The 15677-nt window shown below is 42.3% G+C and overlaps 2 protein-coding genes across 2 annotated transcripts; one reads left to right on the forward strand and one right to left on the reverse strand.

The window, feature by feature from the left end:
* The first annotated feature begins 1170 nt into the window (after positions 1 to 1170).
* On the forward strand, positions 1171 to 7023 carry cln5 (CLN5 lysosomal BMP synthase). The gene is made up of 4 exons (XM_075479264.1): positions 1171 to 1385; positions 2742 to 2916; positions 3291 to 3516; positions 4758 to 7023. The coding sequence occupies exons 1-4, from the start codon at positions 1282 to 1284 to the stop codon at positions 5243 to 5245; spliced, it is 993 nt and encodes a 330-aa protein (XP_075335379.1). The 5' UTR covers positions 1171 to 1281; the 3' UTR covers positions 5246 to 7023.
* Positions 7024 to 9306: 2283 nt separating this feature from the next.
* On the reverse strand, positions 9307 to 15072 carry fbxl3a (F-box and leucine-rich repeat protein 3a). Its single transcript, XM_075479262.1, has 5 exons — positions 14775 to 15072; positions 13421 to 13802; positions 13170 to 13292; positions 11943 to 12114; positions 9307 to 11629 (listed from the first exon to the last, which is right to left on the reverse strand). The coding sequence occupies exons 2-5, from the start codon at positions 13799 to 13801 to the stop codon at positions 10989 to 10991; spliced, it is 1317 nt and encodes a 438-aa protein (XP_075335377.1). The 5' UTR covers position 13802; positions 14775 to 15072; the 3' UTR covers positions 9307 to 10988.
* Between the last annotated feature and the right edge of the window lie 605 nt (positions 15073 to 15677).

The following is a 15677-nucleotide window of genomic DNA, read 5'->3' on the forward strand; positions in this document are numbered from 1 at the left end:
CATTTCGATTTCGTTGGCATTGAATTCGACACTTTTGGTTACCTCGGCTATGGTTGTGGTGTTTTCTTTTACTTGCAACTTCATGTCATGTAGCATAGCTGAGAGGTTGTTTATAGCTGCTAGAATGGTGGCATTGGTTACCTCCGTTTCACTCGAGGTGGACTCACGCAGTTTCATTTTCTTCGCGTCAGTTTGGGTTTTTGTTGGGCGTCTCGGGCAAAGGACGGGAATTCTTTGCAGTCGAAGTCTCCATGTCTTCCACAGGTGCCACGTTGTCGCAGTAATCATGCAGGGCCAGAGCAGCAGCAGCAGTTGATTTGGTCTTTTCAGAGTCTTTGTCCATGGCCAGCTTTACAGTAGAATAAAAATATAAACTCTCGGACAATCCTTTAACAGGGCGAATGTTAAATTTACATATCAAGAGGGACTTGATTTCCAAAAGTTTGGGGAATGAACCGCGAAGAGCACTAGTTGGAGCGTGCACTCAGTTCGCCATCTTCCCGGATCTCGGAAGTACCCGGTCCAGCAAAGTTACATAGCGCAGTTTTTCCAACTCAAACCCCCGAAGGGCATAGGAGACAGGCCAATCGTAATATTAAAACTTATTCTAGCCGCACAATTTTTTTCAAGCTGTTATTTTAAGGTAGAAATGTTACATATGATTGCTTTGATCTTTTATTGGAATTTATTTTCCATTTTGTTGATTTAGCATTTTACTCCATGTAACTCTTTATTATTTTTTTGTTTATTTGATCATTATTTATTTATTATATTATTATTATTTTTTTTAGAGCTGCGAGTAAATGGGTACAACATATGAGAAGATTTTTGCCAGGAAAGACTGGTTGTTTGAATGATTGATAGTAATAAAAGCTAATATCAAAGCTAACAATAAGCTACATAGAATAAAACCACAAGTCAGACTGTCAGAGGTGACAGGGTGACAGAGTAGCGATAGAGTACAGGCATAGAAGGAAGTATAAGAAAGATAAAGTGCAGTAGAGGGGGTAAGGAAGTACAGGGTACTTATACATATATCTCCTTTATTTACACATTTATCTGCATTTTACTACATATCTACGTGTTATCTTATCAGCCTTATATCTTATTTCCACAGTTTGTATCTTTTTTTCCCCCCTCCTGCTCCGGTGCCGTCATGTGACTTCGCCTCGTCAACAAAACCACGTGACCAGTGTTGAGGAAGTCGGTTCAGAGGGAGAATCATGGGACGTCAATCATCGTAACTTCTTCTCTACTTCGTGAGTCCTCTTCGGCTTCAACATGTCCCACGTGGAAGTCGCTGTGTGTTTAAACCTGCTCGTCTTTCTTCATGTCGTCGCTCAGTTCAGGATTCACGGAGAGCAGCAGTGGCCCGTACCCTACAGGTATGCAGACTCTGTAAAGTTAAATCATGTGACACATAATGGAAGCATCTGTCCGGAGAAGAACGGATGGGAGAAGCTGCTCTCGTCCGCATTTTGAGTCCTAAAATGACGAAAGGTGCTTTCGTGGGTGTTTACGGGAGGGGGAAGTTTTAGTTTGTTTTAGTTTAGTTAGTTGTAGTTTGAACTATAGAGCAAGTTTGGAAGTTTTTATGAGGCCACTTATTAATGTTGTGTCTGTGTTCGTTTTTTTTTTTTTTGGGACGTCTGTGAGATTTAATGCTTCGCGGAAAAAGAGAAAAAAATGCAATAAAAAGAGAAATGCAACACAATCTGAAACATGCACTGCTCAAAAAAAGCCAAATCAAAGTATCTTTGAGCGTATCTGGTGTGAGATTGCACAGATTTCTTTATTAGTCCGTTTTACAGCATATAGATAATATTTCAATGAAAATGCAGCATACTAAGCAGAAACGTGTAAACCAAGTACAAATCTGTTAAATTATAGGTAGATAAAATAAAGATAGACCCCCCCACTGCTTGAATAATGTTGAGGTCTGGGCTCTGGGGAGGATTAATCCCCCATATGACCAGTTGCCACTGATTTTCAGTCTAGTTCTTGAGTCATTTGGCATACCTCAGCTTTTTCCACCTGTTGCCCCTTCCTTAAGAACGGCTTCTTCACAGCCACCCTTCATTGAGACCATTTCTGATGAGGCTTCAGTGAACAATAGACGGATCAAGTGAAGGTCCAGATTCGTCTCTCAGGTCCTGTGTCAGGTCTTTGCTGGTCTCTGCTTCCAAAGGACATCACTTTCAGCAGCTGTTCGTCTGCTGCAGATAGGTTTTTAGGCCTGATGCTTATTCTTTTGTCCTCCACTTGTCCAATTTCTTCAAATTTTTTAAAGACGCACTGCACCCCGTGCTTTTGGAATACCCTTGTTGGTGCAAAAATACCATTTTATGGCATTTTATGTTGAAGCAACTTAAGAAATGGGATCGAATGATGTGCCTTTGCGACAAAGCTGTGCTAAGTTGTCTGTTATGTGTAGACACAACATTGGTTCATCCCGTGAGTTTGGTGGCTTTTTATGCTTGAACGATATATTGGTGAGAGTGAAGCGGTTTAGCAAACGAAAATGATCTACTCTGAAAAACGGTCAGGTACAAGGTCTGGTACTAAAGATGAAAAAAAGCAACCAATAGATTAAATAAATGGCAGGTGGGAAAGTTTTAAGGAACTGGTGGAGTATCTGTATTATTTGTGGAAACTAAACTGTTACTGATTAGATTCGGTAACTGTAAAATGGTACAGCAATGTCTTAACCCGCCGTCTCTCCTTCCTCGTGTCATCAACAGGCGGTTTGATCGCCGGCCTGCTGTGGACTCGTACTGTGAGGCTATCTACCCGTTCTGCCCCACCGGAGACCGCGATGGACGGATCCCCTACATGAGAGACAGCGACGTCATCTCTGTCTACAGGCTGCAGACGCCGGTGTGGGAATTCAAGTACGGAGATTTGCTGGGCAAATTTGTAAGTCTCTTCCCTAAATGAAAATTTGTCACTGATATTTTCTTTTTGCAGCATCACAGTGAGGTCAAGGGAAGGTTGGGTGTCCCAAAAAAGAAATGTCCATGTACTTTGGCGTTGGATTTTTTTTGGATAATTTCGTGGATGAATTTGATCAAACTTTTTTTTCTGGGACAGATACTCTTTAAAGTTGACGAGTATATTCTGTGAAACTGAAATGAAGAAGTGTGATGCAGGTAATCGCATACAGTCATGTGGTTGAAGCAGAAGTGCAGCTGTGTGACTATATTCATAGAAACACAGATGTGCTACTTTCCAAGTAATTGCACACACACACACACACACACACAGAGTCAGTGTGCCGTTTCTGTTGGCAGCACATCATGCACGACGCCATTGGCTTCAGCAGTTCAGAGACCGGAGCCAACTACACCATGGAGTGGTACGAGCTGTTTCAACTGGGCAACTGCACATTTCCTCACCTCAGACCAGATGAGTTCGCGCCTTACTGGTGCAACCAGGGAGCTGCCTGCTTCTTCGAAGGCATCGACGACTCGCACTGGCTGCAGAATGGCACCCTGGAGAAACTAGGCGAGCTCACAGGTGAGAATTCCCATCTTGCACCTCACTGAAGGGGGACGGCGACCGTCATCTCCAACATCCTCTTCGGGAAAGACTTCTGATCATCACCTTGAAGATGCACGTTTCTCCTTGAGTCAGTGTCATACAGCAGCATATTAGACCATTATGAACGTTTGTCGTAGTTTATCATTTCTTTGAAAATAAACATAAATTGTAAATGAAGTAAGCAGTTTAACGCAAGCTGTTTAGATTTTTATGAAATCATGACGTGGCCGATCAGTGCTGTGAAGGGAGCCTACTAAAGGATCATCAACCCTTCTATTTGCAATGTGTCATCATGAACGAAATAAAGACCACTTTGATTTTGAAAAGCCCCCAAAAAAAACAAAGATGGCCTGTAATGGCGCCATTTCAGAAATACTCCGTCTATGCCAGCACGCTTGGACATTCATATTACATGAGCATTTGCATACACTACCCATGCGTGTGCTGCTGTAGACAGGAAGTAGAGGAAGCGCTGTTCTATGTTGTCATGTTGGTGGGCGAGGGAACAGCAAAAGACGCACGGTGAACGTTTAAATCCAAAAGGTCAACATGGATGTCTGTCAGCTTTTCTAAAAAAAAAAAAAATGAAGTTTCTAAAACTTTTAAACCTGGAGGGAGTTTTTCCACAGATTTGATTTCAGTGATGCACAGCCGAAACATGGAGAAGCTCCATTTTAAAATGTATGAGTTTTATGGAAGTGATTGAGATGTTTAGTGAGACATCAGCACCAAAGGAGATGTACTGGTTAATTATCTCTAATTCAACCATTGAGCCACACATGTCAGAAATAATCGATGTAAAAAAAAAATCACATTTCGATCTACACAAATGATGTTTCTTTCTGTATGACTATTCTTTCCCTGCATTTCCCACTTTTGGAATAGTGTTGGCATGAAGTAGCATGCATGTTTTTCGGTGCAATCTGTTGGTTTCCTTAGCTAGGGAATTGTTATATATGAATGAATTGGATTATTTTGAAAATAATTATAATTACAATGAATTGAATTCCAATTGGCTTGAAATGGACTATACTAAATAAGTGCCTTGAGATGACATTTGTTGTAACTTTGCGCTATATAAATAAAACTGAATGAAGGCGGTGGGTTTGAATATCCCCTCATCAAGGAAGGCTTTGATGTAGAAAACATGATTACTGTCACACTAACCACACACTGTCTGTAGAACGCCCTGGAATTAAAAATCTTTCCCTCTGCAGGGAACCAGTTCAACGATATGGCCCGATGGGTCCAGGACGACAACGAGACTGGGATCTACTACGAGACCTGGACGGTTCGCTCGGACCCCGGCCCCAACGCAACCGTGTGGTTCGAGTCCTACGACTGCTCCCAGTTCGTCCATCGCACATACAGGAAGCTGACGGAGCTGGGAGCCAAACTGTCCAGCCGCTCGCAGACCAACTACACCAAGATCTACCTGTACAGCGGGGAGCCCGCGTACCTCGGAAACGACAGCGCCATATTCGGGCAGCCCGCTCTGAAAAATCTGGCGACGGACATCCGCGAGTTTTACCACCCTTTCAGGCCGCACCAGTCGTTCGCGGACTTTGCCGTCAGCCTGCTGGAGGCTTTTAAGAAGGTTGTGTTGGGCAAGAGCTTCTACCTCTACTATAACTTTGAGTACTGGCATCTGCCGATGAAACCTCCGTACGTCAAGATCACATATGAGGAGGTGCCTTTGCCTTAACAATCCCACTAGACCACTTTTAAATGGTTTTTATTTGTTGGGTTTTAATTTCATGGCGAATAACCGGAAAAAGGCATAGCAGGTTGATTTTTCTTTTCTTTTTTCTTTTTACTATTCAGTCTTCTTCTCGGGATAAAGGCTGATTTCTATCTGGAGAAATCAAAAAGGCCCGGAAGAATTAGAAACGTTAAGCCATTATCTCGAGGAAGCAAACTTTGTTTTCTCTGATGATGACTGAAAACAGATGTTTGGTTTATTTGATCACACCTCTTGACAGCTTGCGGGTTGCTGTGATGACTCTTGTGAAGGATCCTATAGCTGAACACTGTAACTGCTAAATATGTGAGGCTATATCCCTTTTAAATGGCTAAACTCGCCACTTTATGCCAGGATACCATCTATGCAAGCCTGCATGATGTGTGGTAACCAGAAGAAAAACCCCTTTATATTCTTGTGATCACAAAAATAGTTCACAGGAAAACGAGCTTTGCGTCTTGAGATAATGAGTTCTTGGCTCTGTTCTCGGCTTCCACACCAAGGATGTTAATGTTGACAGAAAACTCGAAAGAATGACAAGTGCATTGTTGCCCATTGAGACGGCAGTTGAGCAAAATCCCACCAGTGTTTGAGCTGTTTTGAGATCGCATGATCTTCATTAGTCGGTTAAAAGACGAGCTGAGGAGAAACTTTGCGAACCTGTTAAATGCCTGTAACTTAAGACACAACCACACCGGACAAAACGTGGCAAAATCGAAAGATAAATGCTGCCCAACAGAAAGCCAACATAAGCTAAAACATCCCATTATTCCTCAGAAAAAATACGAGCAGAGTGCCACGTGAGCTCGATAGTATTCGCAGGCTGATGAAGATCTTTGGATTGTGAGCTCCAAAACAGCTGCTAAACGAACAGGGGAATGTTTCATGTCTGTTGCACAGAATATAGTTCTTCATGTGTGACTAAGTGCATTTTCTTTTCTGTATTACTGATCAAAGTCTATCTATCGGATGTATACACACACACACACACGAGTGTTTGGTTAGGCTTTGTAATTGGCTTTTGTTGTGAAGGTTTTCTGCTGCAAAGTGCAGGAGAGCTCAGATGTCATCCAGCACGTGTCCTTATACACAAATATTTACCACAATAGGGATTTTGAGAATGACTTGCATTTCTGTTCATCCACATTTTCAAAGAGCCTTGTTTTGACTGACATTTCAACCATGAAAAAAATCTGAAATAAAATCTTTGCACTTTAACTGAATCATATCTTCCCATCTGAGTCTCCGGATGTATTTCACGAATGACCACTCTTTATTTAGACAAGTAAAATGACAGGCGCAAAGAGTACATTCCCAATTTTTTATTTCAGCATCAGATCAAATGTCCAAAACAACAATTTAATTTAAAGACGAAGCATTTTATTTATTTATTTTGTCATACAGAAGCAAAAACTGAAGGACAGCATTATCCAAACACAGTTTTATTCCTAATAAACTTACGAGAATACTCTCTAAACAAAGGAGGCTAAAACAATCAACCGACGAGCCTATTTAAAGTGATAGTTCGGAGTAGAGTCAGTGCAATCTGTTGGTTTTCTTAGCTAGGAAATTGTTTTTGAATTGGCTCTATATGAACGAATTGGATTATTTTATGAATTATGATTATTATTAATTAATTGAATTCCAATTGGCTTGAATTGGACTTACTATCTAAGTGCCTTGAGATGACATTTGTTGTATTTGGCGCTATATAAATAAAAATGAATTGAATTGAATAGATTCACCCTAGGGTCATTTGAATAGGGCTCGGGCACGTGACGTCACTACGTGAGCGGCGGCCATACTGGAGGCTCAGAACTGTTTTGTTTACATTGTTTTCCATTGCGCGCAGACGTACTCCCGCCTGGTCTCGGAACTTTCTTCGTTGGTTTATCTATTTTACTTATTGTCTTTGCCACTATGGTCGCACGTTGCTGTGTCGTGGGGTGCAATAGCGTAAGCCGTGACAGGAATGGGGGGGAAATCGTACATGGTTTATCTTTTTACCGGTTTCCTGCTTGGAGGCGCACCCACGGAGACCAAGTGTCCGAGATAACAAAGCGTCGTCGACTAGCATGGATCGCTGCTGTAAGACGACCAAGCATAACTTTCCACTCAATCCCGGTGTCGATGAGAGTGTGTTCTCTGCATTTTCATTCTGGTAAGTTACAGACTTTTGTGTGCTGGGACTTTTGTGTGCTGAGATAAAGATCCCCGCCTTCACAAGAGGACACTGTCGGTTGGAAGCAAGGGATGTCTCAATGGGTTAAAAGCGGAGGACAAATTTCGTGTGTATGCATGTATACATGACAATAAATCTGATCTTAATCTTAATTTAATGTGGAAAATACAAGGAAAATTGCCCATCTCCAAATTCACATGGAAAGGGCGATTGGAACTGTCAGAAACAATACACCTTTTTGTCAGCAAAAGTACCTATCAACATAGTTTTGCCATGCGAAGGTGAAGACAAAACATTCTTTGACAAGATTGTGTCTGTATGTTGTACTCTGACCACCATGAGCAGGAGTGTTGTGCAAAGTTGAAGTCGTCTGAAATAAATATGCTTTGAGATACAGCCAAGTGTGTGTGTTTCATTATTTATTTACAAGTAGAGTAACATGACAAAAGTGTAAAATGTCATTAGAATTGAAACTGTTGCAAAGTATAAGCACTGACACCACATACTATATACGCAATTATGTCCGAAAGGGTGAACTTAGGCCGTAAATCTTCGTCGACAATCCATTCCTTGCTCGGTATTTCATAAGGGTCCAGTCCGTTTATAACGCCAATCTTCTGTATGTACCGATCTCTGGCTTCCTTCTGTAATGTATCCCGGTATATCCCACATCCTTTCTTCGATTTTAACATGCTTTTCTCTCACTGTTTGGTCCTTGATCTCAGTCTTGCCTCAGGGTTTGTTTACAAATTTGTGCCTCCAATATGGCGACCATATCCCAGAATGCAACGCGTGTGCCCGAGCCCTATTGAATTGGTAATTTTGGAGATACTGCCAGGATCCATTAACCCTTGTACTAAGCTATTCGGGATAACTCAGTAACTCGGCTGATGTTCAGCCAAGATCGAAAAAACTTCGGGTGGGCTACTTGGCTGGATGTCACGGTTCAAATGACCCTAGGGTGAATCTACTCCGAACTATCACTTTAAGATGAAAGATTAAACCGTCTTTCCTCCTAATGCGCATGTGCAATGAAGACGACGGGAAAGCCGAAGCACCGATGCTGTCAGTGAAAACAACAGAAGCGAGTTCACTTTAGGGCACAAGTTCCGAAAAATAATCAGGCGATATGTCGCTGTATTGTTGACACGAGCACGGACAACGCAGGCAGCTACTTTTGTGCGACCAACGATATTGAGGATGATCACGTGATGTTCGTCATTCAGTCCGGTAAAGACTGAAATGTCTCAGTTCCAGTCTACTTGAAATACAGTTTGGATCAAATGGAATGAAATCTGATAGAACGATCTATTTCTCTTTTATACACACATGATCACAGTGTTACCTTAAAGATTTGTCCACCATCAGTTACTTTTTATGAATGTAAGCGCTCAACTTTTTTTTTTTTTTTTTTTTTGCATCCGTTCAACTATTTTACACGTACATTCACGCTTAAAGTCTTTTGTGAATTTTTTTTTTTTTTTTTTCAATTTTAAAAATGGGCGACGTTTCGGATCTGATCACTGAGAGCCACACAAGTCCTTCCACTTCCTCCCAGTCTCCCGAGGGTACACAGCTTTTTATCAAGCCCCCTTTAGTGGAAAAAAAGAGCGTTGATTAAAAAAAAAAATCTTAAAAAGTCTGTGGTAGTGGACGTTTGGACCACCTGTATGCAACAAAACCTCAAGGACAGAAGAAAAAATCCAAGCAAATAAAACAAATCGTGCCGCAATCTGCTTCTTTTAACTTAAAAAAATATATATTCCAAAAGCAATTGCCATATCAATAAGTTAATCAGCTGAACTTCTCAAGTGGCTGCAGTATGAAAACAATGATAAATCGATCTAGTAAAGGAGGACTCGCACTCCATTTTATTTTTGTTTTATAACAGACAGAGCCGTCGGTTAAACCCCGAACAGAGCGGGAAAATAAAGAAATAGGTACATTTCTATTCATAATGATCAAACACACAGCGTTTTATATACAGATGCATTCGACTTCCTTCTTAAAGGAAAAAAAAAGTACAGTTTCAATCATCTGATTTGCCCCGTCTCTCTTGACTGAAATTAAATCAATTAATCAATGAATGAAGAATGAATGTGTGGGACGGGAGCAGAGACGTCGCTCATAAGAGCGGCTCCCTTTCCCGCATGTGCGATGCGCGAAATAGAATGAAAGGAGGGCGGGTACTCGTGAGAGGCTTCGATAGGCAAATAACAGAAGATATAAATGAAACGTAAATAGGAGCCATTGTCGTTAAAAACACCTGAGAGAAGGGTGAGTTCTGCGTCCCCAGTGTGCGAACAGCCGCACCGACTCTGCTGCTGGCTGACAAAGCAACCTGAGCGCAAAGTGTGGAGGCACATCAACGTGCACCTCCTAATTCAGACGCGTCGGCACACCATCTGTATTTATATAGAATAATTAGATTGTTCTTTCCTCAGAAATTATAGCTTTACTACATCCATATACAGTTATTCATATCCAATTCCACAGAGCCCCAGCACAGTATAAATTATAGGTCTATTTGGCCGCTGGGACTGTTTGTTCTGTCTATCATTTGGTTTACATGTAAGGTACTTAGGAAATCTTTAACTGCACGGAAACCTTCTTTTACCGACACATGGAAAAGTGAGTCAAGCCAATGTACAGAATGTGTGATGCAGGGAAAAAAAAACAAAAAACAGTTTCATTAACACTGTACACCTTCACATCACAGATATTGAGACCTATATACACATTTCTGCTTCTATCTGCCAACTGCTTACATTTCCAACGATAAGTTTGTGAGGCAGGTGAGCAGAGCAAGCGCATCGGTTTAAAATGAGGTCGCTGGACCCAAGCCACTCCTCTGCTAAATAAACGCTCCCCTCTGCGACACCTGACAAATAACCTTCTGTCACTTCCTACATACAACTAACATTGCAGCCGCTCAGAACCCTCCCAACGCCATACTGGGTGAGAGAGTGCTGCGCTTTGACCTCAGAGTGGAGAGAGTAGGCCAAGTAGTTGTGTAACAACATGCAACGGTGCACCCAACTGTCGTCATTTACTTCATTATCTCAACGTACCCATAACGCTCAAACATACCCACACACATGCATAAATTTACAGATACATTAGCATCTCTCCTAATAAAGATTATTGCAACCAATCTATAATGTCCATAGAACTCATTTTGCTGTTACAAAACATACATTGCTTATTTCCAAATGCTTATATGTGGGGAGCAGCCAGCTCGGAGAGTTTTGTCTACAGATGAGACGAAGAAGGTCTCCACGGTCCGTGTTGATGGCAACAGGCAGGAGATTGTAGTGGTTGTTGTATAAAGTTCAGACGCCACATTATAACCATGCTCCTCACTCCAAATAGGGATTCAGAGAGGTTGATGCTCACCATGTTGGCAACAATTATTTCACTACAGCTGAGCATTTAAAAAGGCTTTTTTTTAATGCTAACATGGATGTCAGAAAAGGTTCATACTACAAACGTGAAATGCTGGACTGCTCGCGCTCTGGCTTTCCTCTACCAGGTCGGCATCATGTCCGGGAACCAGACCCTGCCCAAGTGCTTCGACACCTCCCAGTGAATTTCATCCAGCGAGTATTTATGGTCTGGAATCAGCACCTCCTCCATGATGGAAAGCTGGGAGAGCCTCCTGCCGCACATTTTTACAAACTCCACAAAGGCGCTGCAGGACACCTCGCACTCGCCCAGGCCGATGGCCGACAGCTGCGTGCAGTGCTTGGCGATGCGGATCAGCTCCTCGTCGAGAGGACGCAGGCCGTTGGCGCACACAACCAGCTCCACCAGACGGGGGCAGTGGAGGCCCACGCGGCCCAAGACCTCTTTGCTGACCGAACGGCCGAAGTAGAGGTGAGTGACGGGGATCTCCTCGTTGAAAAAGGGGCCAAACTCGTCCTCGTAGAGGAAGAAGTACATGACCAGGTTGAATTTGGGAGAGTGCCGCACCATGGCGTCCCAGCTGCTCTTCTTGATGGTGTGGAAGTGCTGGCCCGGGTTCTCGCTCACCACGTCAATACGCAGGTGTTCCAGGTGGACGTGTTTCTCTGAGGAGAGGGCCAGTAGGAGTTCGTCACTGAGGAGGTGGTAGTTCAGCGCCAGCTCTCGGAGCCCGTGACACTGGTCTGCCACACACAGGATCCCTAAAAGCAGAGCCAGATTGTTTACTTTCTATGTAGACTATTATCAAACCCAGATTTGAATTTAACCCCAAGCACTAAAAGGTTCAGTGCATTTGTTTGAAAGGCTGCTGTTGAATGAGCAGCAATTATCTCAGCTGGAAATTAAAAGCTCCTCCAGAAAAAATTGAATCACAGGGAGAAATCACAAAAGAGCACATTTATAAAATAAGCCCACAGAATGAAATTACACACAGACCACAGTGACACATAGACATGACTCGAAGTTATTTTGCTGTCTACATCAAACATAACATCTCCACGAGCCAAATGGTACCTGCAGGGGAGACGTGGGGGCAGCTGCTCATCTTCAGCAGCTTCAGGGTGTCGCTGTTGTTGGCCACCAACACCTTCAGAGACGGATCGTCTACCGGCGTGTCGTCAATCTTCAGCGAAGAAAGCGATTTGGAGTTGACGAACACCACAGTCAGAGCTGAGATGAAATGAGACTGCGCAAGGACAAACAGAACACAGTGTGCCCGTATCTTATCAGAACGTTCAATCACAGATCATTTCCCAAAAGACCGACTAGATTAGATCAGAGAAATCTTTAGGTCTTTCGATGTGGCACACAAATTCTCAGGAGCGTGTCCATTTGTGCCTGCTGTAAGGCTGCATCCCGCTCACTTCATTACTGACTGCATTACTCTTGAGACCTGGCGGACTGCACGAGTACATCCTGTATGATAAGTACAGAATGTGTGGTCCAGCCATGCAGATTACAAAGAGATAGTCATTGAAAGTATTCAGGTGAGGCATTTCTGAAGAACTGGCTGCTGTCTACAGAATTGACAACATACTTTTCAATTTGCTATTCAATACTTTACAATTTATGGGTTCATCGGAGAAATCTGACAACCCGAGGACAGGAAAATGTGACAAAAGGTTTTATAAAAGCTATTGTAACCCTGTTGTAACAAAAACAACAGTGTCACAAAACAAAGGGAAAACCTATGGAATTTAATTATGCCAAAATATGTTTTTGGTAGCCTGTAAATCCTCCATTTAAGCTTTAGATGTGTGAATAAGAAAAATACACCTCAGTCATAAACAGATGAAGCCCCCAAACTGAGCAAAGGTTATTTAAACCTTGTACTTTTCTTAAAACAGAACTCAAAAAGACAAGGTCTCCCCACACGTGTGTGCAAAGTTTCAGACTTCCATGAAGTCAACATTTAAAGCTATTCAATGACGTGCATGTGGGACAGTTTTCCAGGTCACAGAGATTTTTTTGGTGTATCTGAAAAGATTTCAGTGTGCAAAACAGTGCTTGTACTAATAACATCATACCTCCTTTGAGGCCAGTTTATGTCAATCTGACATATCTTATGTGTGGATAAGATGAGAAAACAAAAACTACCCTGTTAGCCAAAAGTTAGGAGGATCAAATGCACTGAGACTGCATCATAAAATGAGAATGTGGCCTGTAATGGGAAACTATGCTTTGATCTCATTTTCAAGTAAAAAGAAATGACAGTAATGAACCAGACAGGGCTAATTATACCTTTGGAACCTCCATGAAACTTGGCCTGGCTGTAGAGATGAGCCCCAAGGTCTTCAGCGAGCAATTCACCAACTGTGAAAGAATGTCACACGCTGCCTCCGCAGACTCTGTACTGCTGTCCACCTGGCAAGCACAAACAAAGAGTAAACGTCATTTCAGAGAGATGAAAACATTTTTAAACCAGATGGGGCCTCGTAAATTACAAACATTTAAGCCCAGTATCAGGACGCATGAAGTAAGTCCAGTCTTACCTTGAAGCTGACGTACTGCAGGTGGTTGGAGTGCCTCTTTATGATCTGCTTGATGAGGTCTGGGTGTGTGGCTTTCAGGTACGAGCTAGCTGGCTGATTAAGCTCAAATTCAAAGCATCTCCACAGCTCAGGCATGTGGAAAGCCTCGTTCCAGCCTCGACACACCTGAGAGGCAAAAGCCCGGTCGAGCAGCGGAAGGTACTGGAAGATGTGCAGCAGGAGCTCCTGAGGCAGCTCTGACCAATCGCAGTGCGGTGACTCACTGGCCACCACTTCCTCCGACTCCTCGCTGATCTGCTTCCGCACCTTCTTGCAAGCCTCGGGGGGGCTTTCACTGGAGCAGCCTTTGCTGCCCTCCCCTACTCCATTCATTCGCTTCATTCTGAAAAAAAACAAACAAACAAAGAAAGCTTTAAGAAAGTACAACACATATAACAATGATAACTATAGCTGCTCAGTTTAAACCCAAACTGATGGGTTTTTTTGTTTTTAATCCCAAGAATCGCAGAATTCTGTCTGTTGAAGGCAAAGAGGCCCTCCAGCACAGACAGAACATCTGAGCCATGTAATTGAGCCCGTCCTTTAAACATTTATCACAACTCCAGTATCACTTTCTTGTATATTGTTTCTCAAACGTCATTCTCTCTACTTCCAAACGCTCTCTTCTTTTAACAGATCTAGATTATCATTATCTCAATTGTCTAAAAATGTGTTTGCTGCCATAAACTCCCATTTTGACCGGAATTTCAGAAGCTAAAGTCAGTTGCAGGCGCTCAGCACTCTGTCTGGGTATAGGATGCCGTCACCTTCTCTGCATTTAGAATTAACCTAACTTTTGTGTCAGAACAAATACATTAATAACATTTTTTTTTGCAATACCCGTTTTAATCAGCATTTGTTTTTTAGTGTGTGTGTGTGTGTGTGTTTTCTAAACTTTTGACTGTTTTGATTCCTGCTCTGTTAATATTTTACAGATGATATTGATCTTATATGTTACGTGTTTATTCCATGCTTGCGTGTGTCCTTTTTAATGTTGCTTTAATAAATAAAAGGGAAACTTCATGACCAACGACAGAAAGCTGTTAGAATTAATACATATATCTTAAATTGTACAGTCCAGAAGTGTGTCCAAGACCATTAACGCGGCGATAACGTCAATAAATGTAACCGTTAGCTATGTTTACGTTAGCTGGTTATGTATCACTGTGGCTGTGTCGTTCAAGCTACGTTAGCTACATCTACAACGTGTGATGTATGCTACCCATTTTAATAAGTAATATATGGTGGAATTAATATATAATGCACTGGACACACAGATATATGCTCGTTAAGCCAGATCGGCCAAACATCTTACCTCGTTGTTTACAGACACAGCTAGCTCACTAGGTGTTAGCAGGGAAATCCGAACAGCAACTTGACACTTCAACCCGGAACCACGCAGGAATAACTCATTCGCACTAGCCAGGTAATACGCATCAAAACACAACTTCCAAGCCGTCTGACGATAGAAAAAGAAAGCCGAGACGTTTACAATGAAGAAACTTCCACCTCCGCTTGGTTGACCTAATTCCTTCGCGAGTTACAGCAGCACCCCCTAAACCTGAAATGGCGAAGTGTTGGTTTGACAGGAGCGGTGCATTATGGGAAGCGTAATACGAAATGGCTGTTTGTAAAGATCGTCTGTATTGGTATGATGGCTCACTTAAAACAACATGAAACTACGGAAGAGTATTAGGGCCAGGCATAAGAAAAAATATTTATATTTTGCCTGTCGAGAATAAAGTCGACATGTCGAGAATAAAGTCGACATGTCGAGATTAAAGTCGAAATGTCGAAAATAAAGTAATTAGATGATGGACCAGAGGAGTTGACTTTTTTCTCGAAAATTCGACTTTATTCTCGACATTCGACTTTATTCTCGACATTCGACTTTATTCTCGACAGGCAAAATATAAATATTTTTTCTTATGCCTGGCCCCAGGGCCGCTGAAAGGTTTGGCTGGGCCCGGGACAAAACCAAAAGGATTATTTACCACTTTGCCTGGATATGGATATGGACTGAGTGGAGTTATGGCTTTCAAAATCTTACCACTATAGGGCTCGGGCACACGCGTTGCATTCTGGGATACACGCTATTTTATTCATTTAGAGGTCATAAACTGCACATTTCATCAACCATTTTTCACTTGACCAAGGGAATCATGTTAAGGGTACTTTTATTTATCGCCAGACCCGCATGTATGTCCGCTGAACTTTC

Source organism: Odontesthes bonariensis, chromosome 12, assembly GCF_027942865.1.
Source record: "Odontesthes bonariensis isolate fOdoBon6 chromosome 12, fOdoBon6.hap1, whole genome shotgun sequence".
Taxonomy (NCBI): domain Eukaryota; kingdom Metazoa; phylum Chordata; class Actinopteri; order Atheriniformes; family Atherinopsidae; genus Odontesthes; species Odontesthes bonariensis.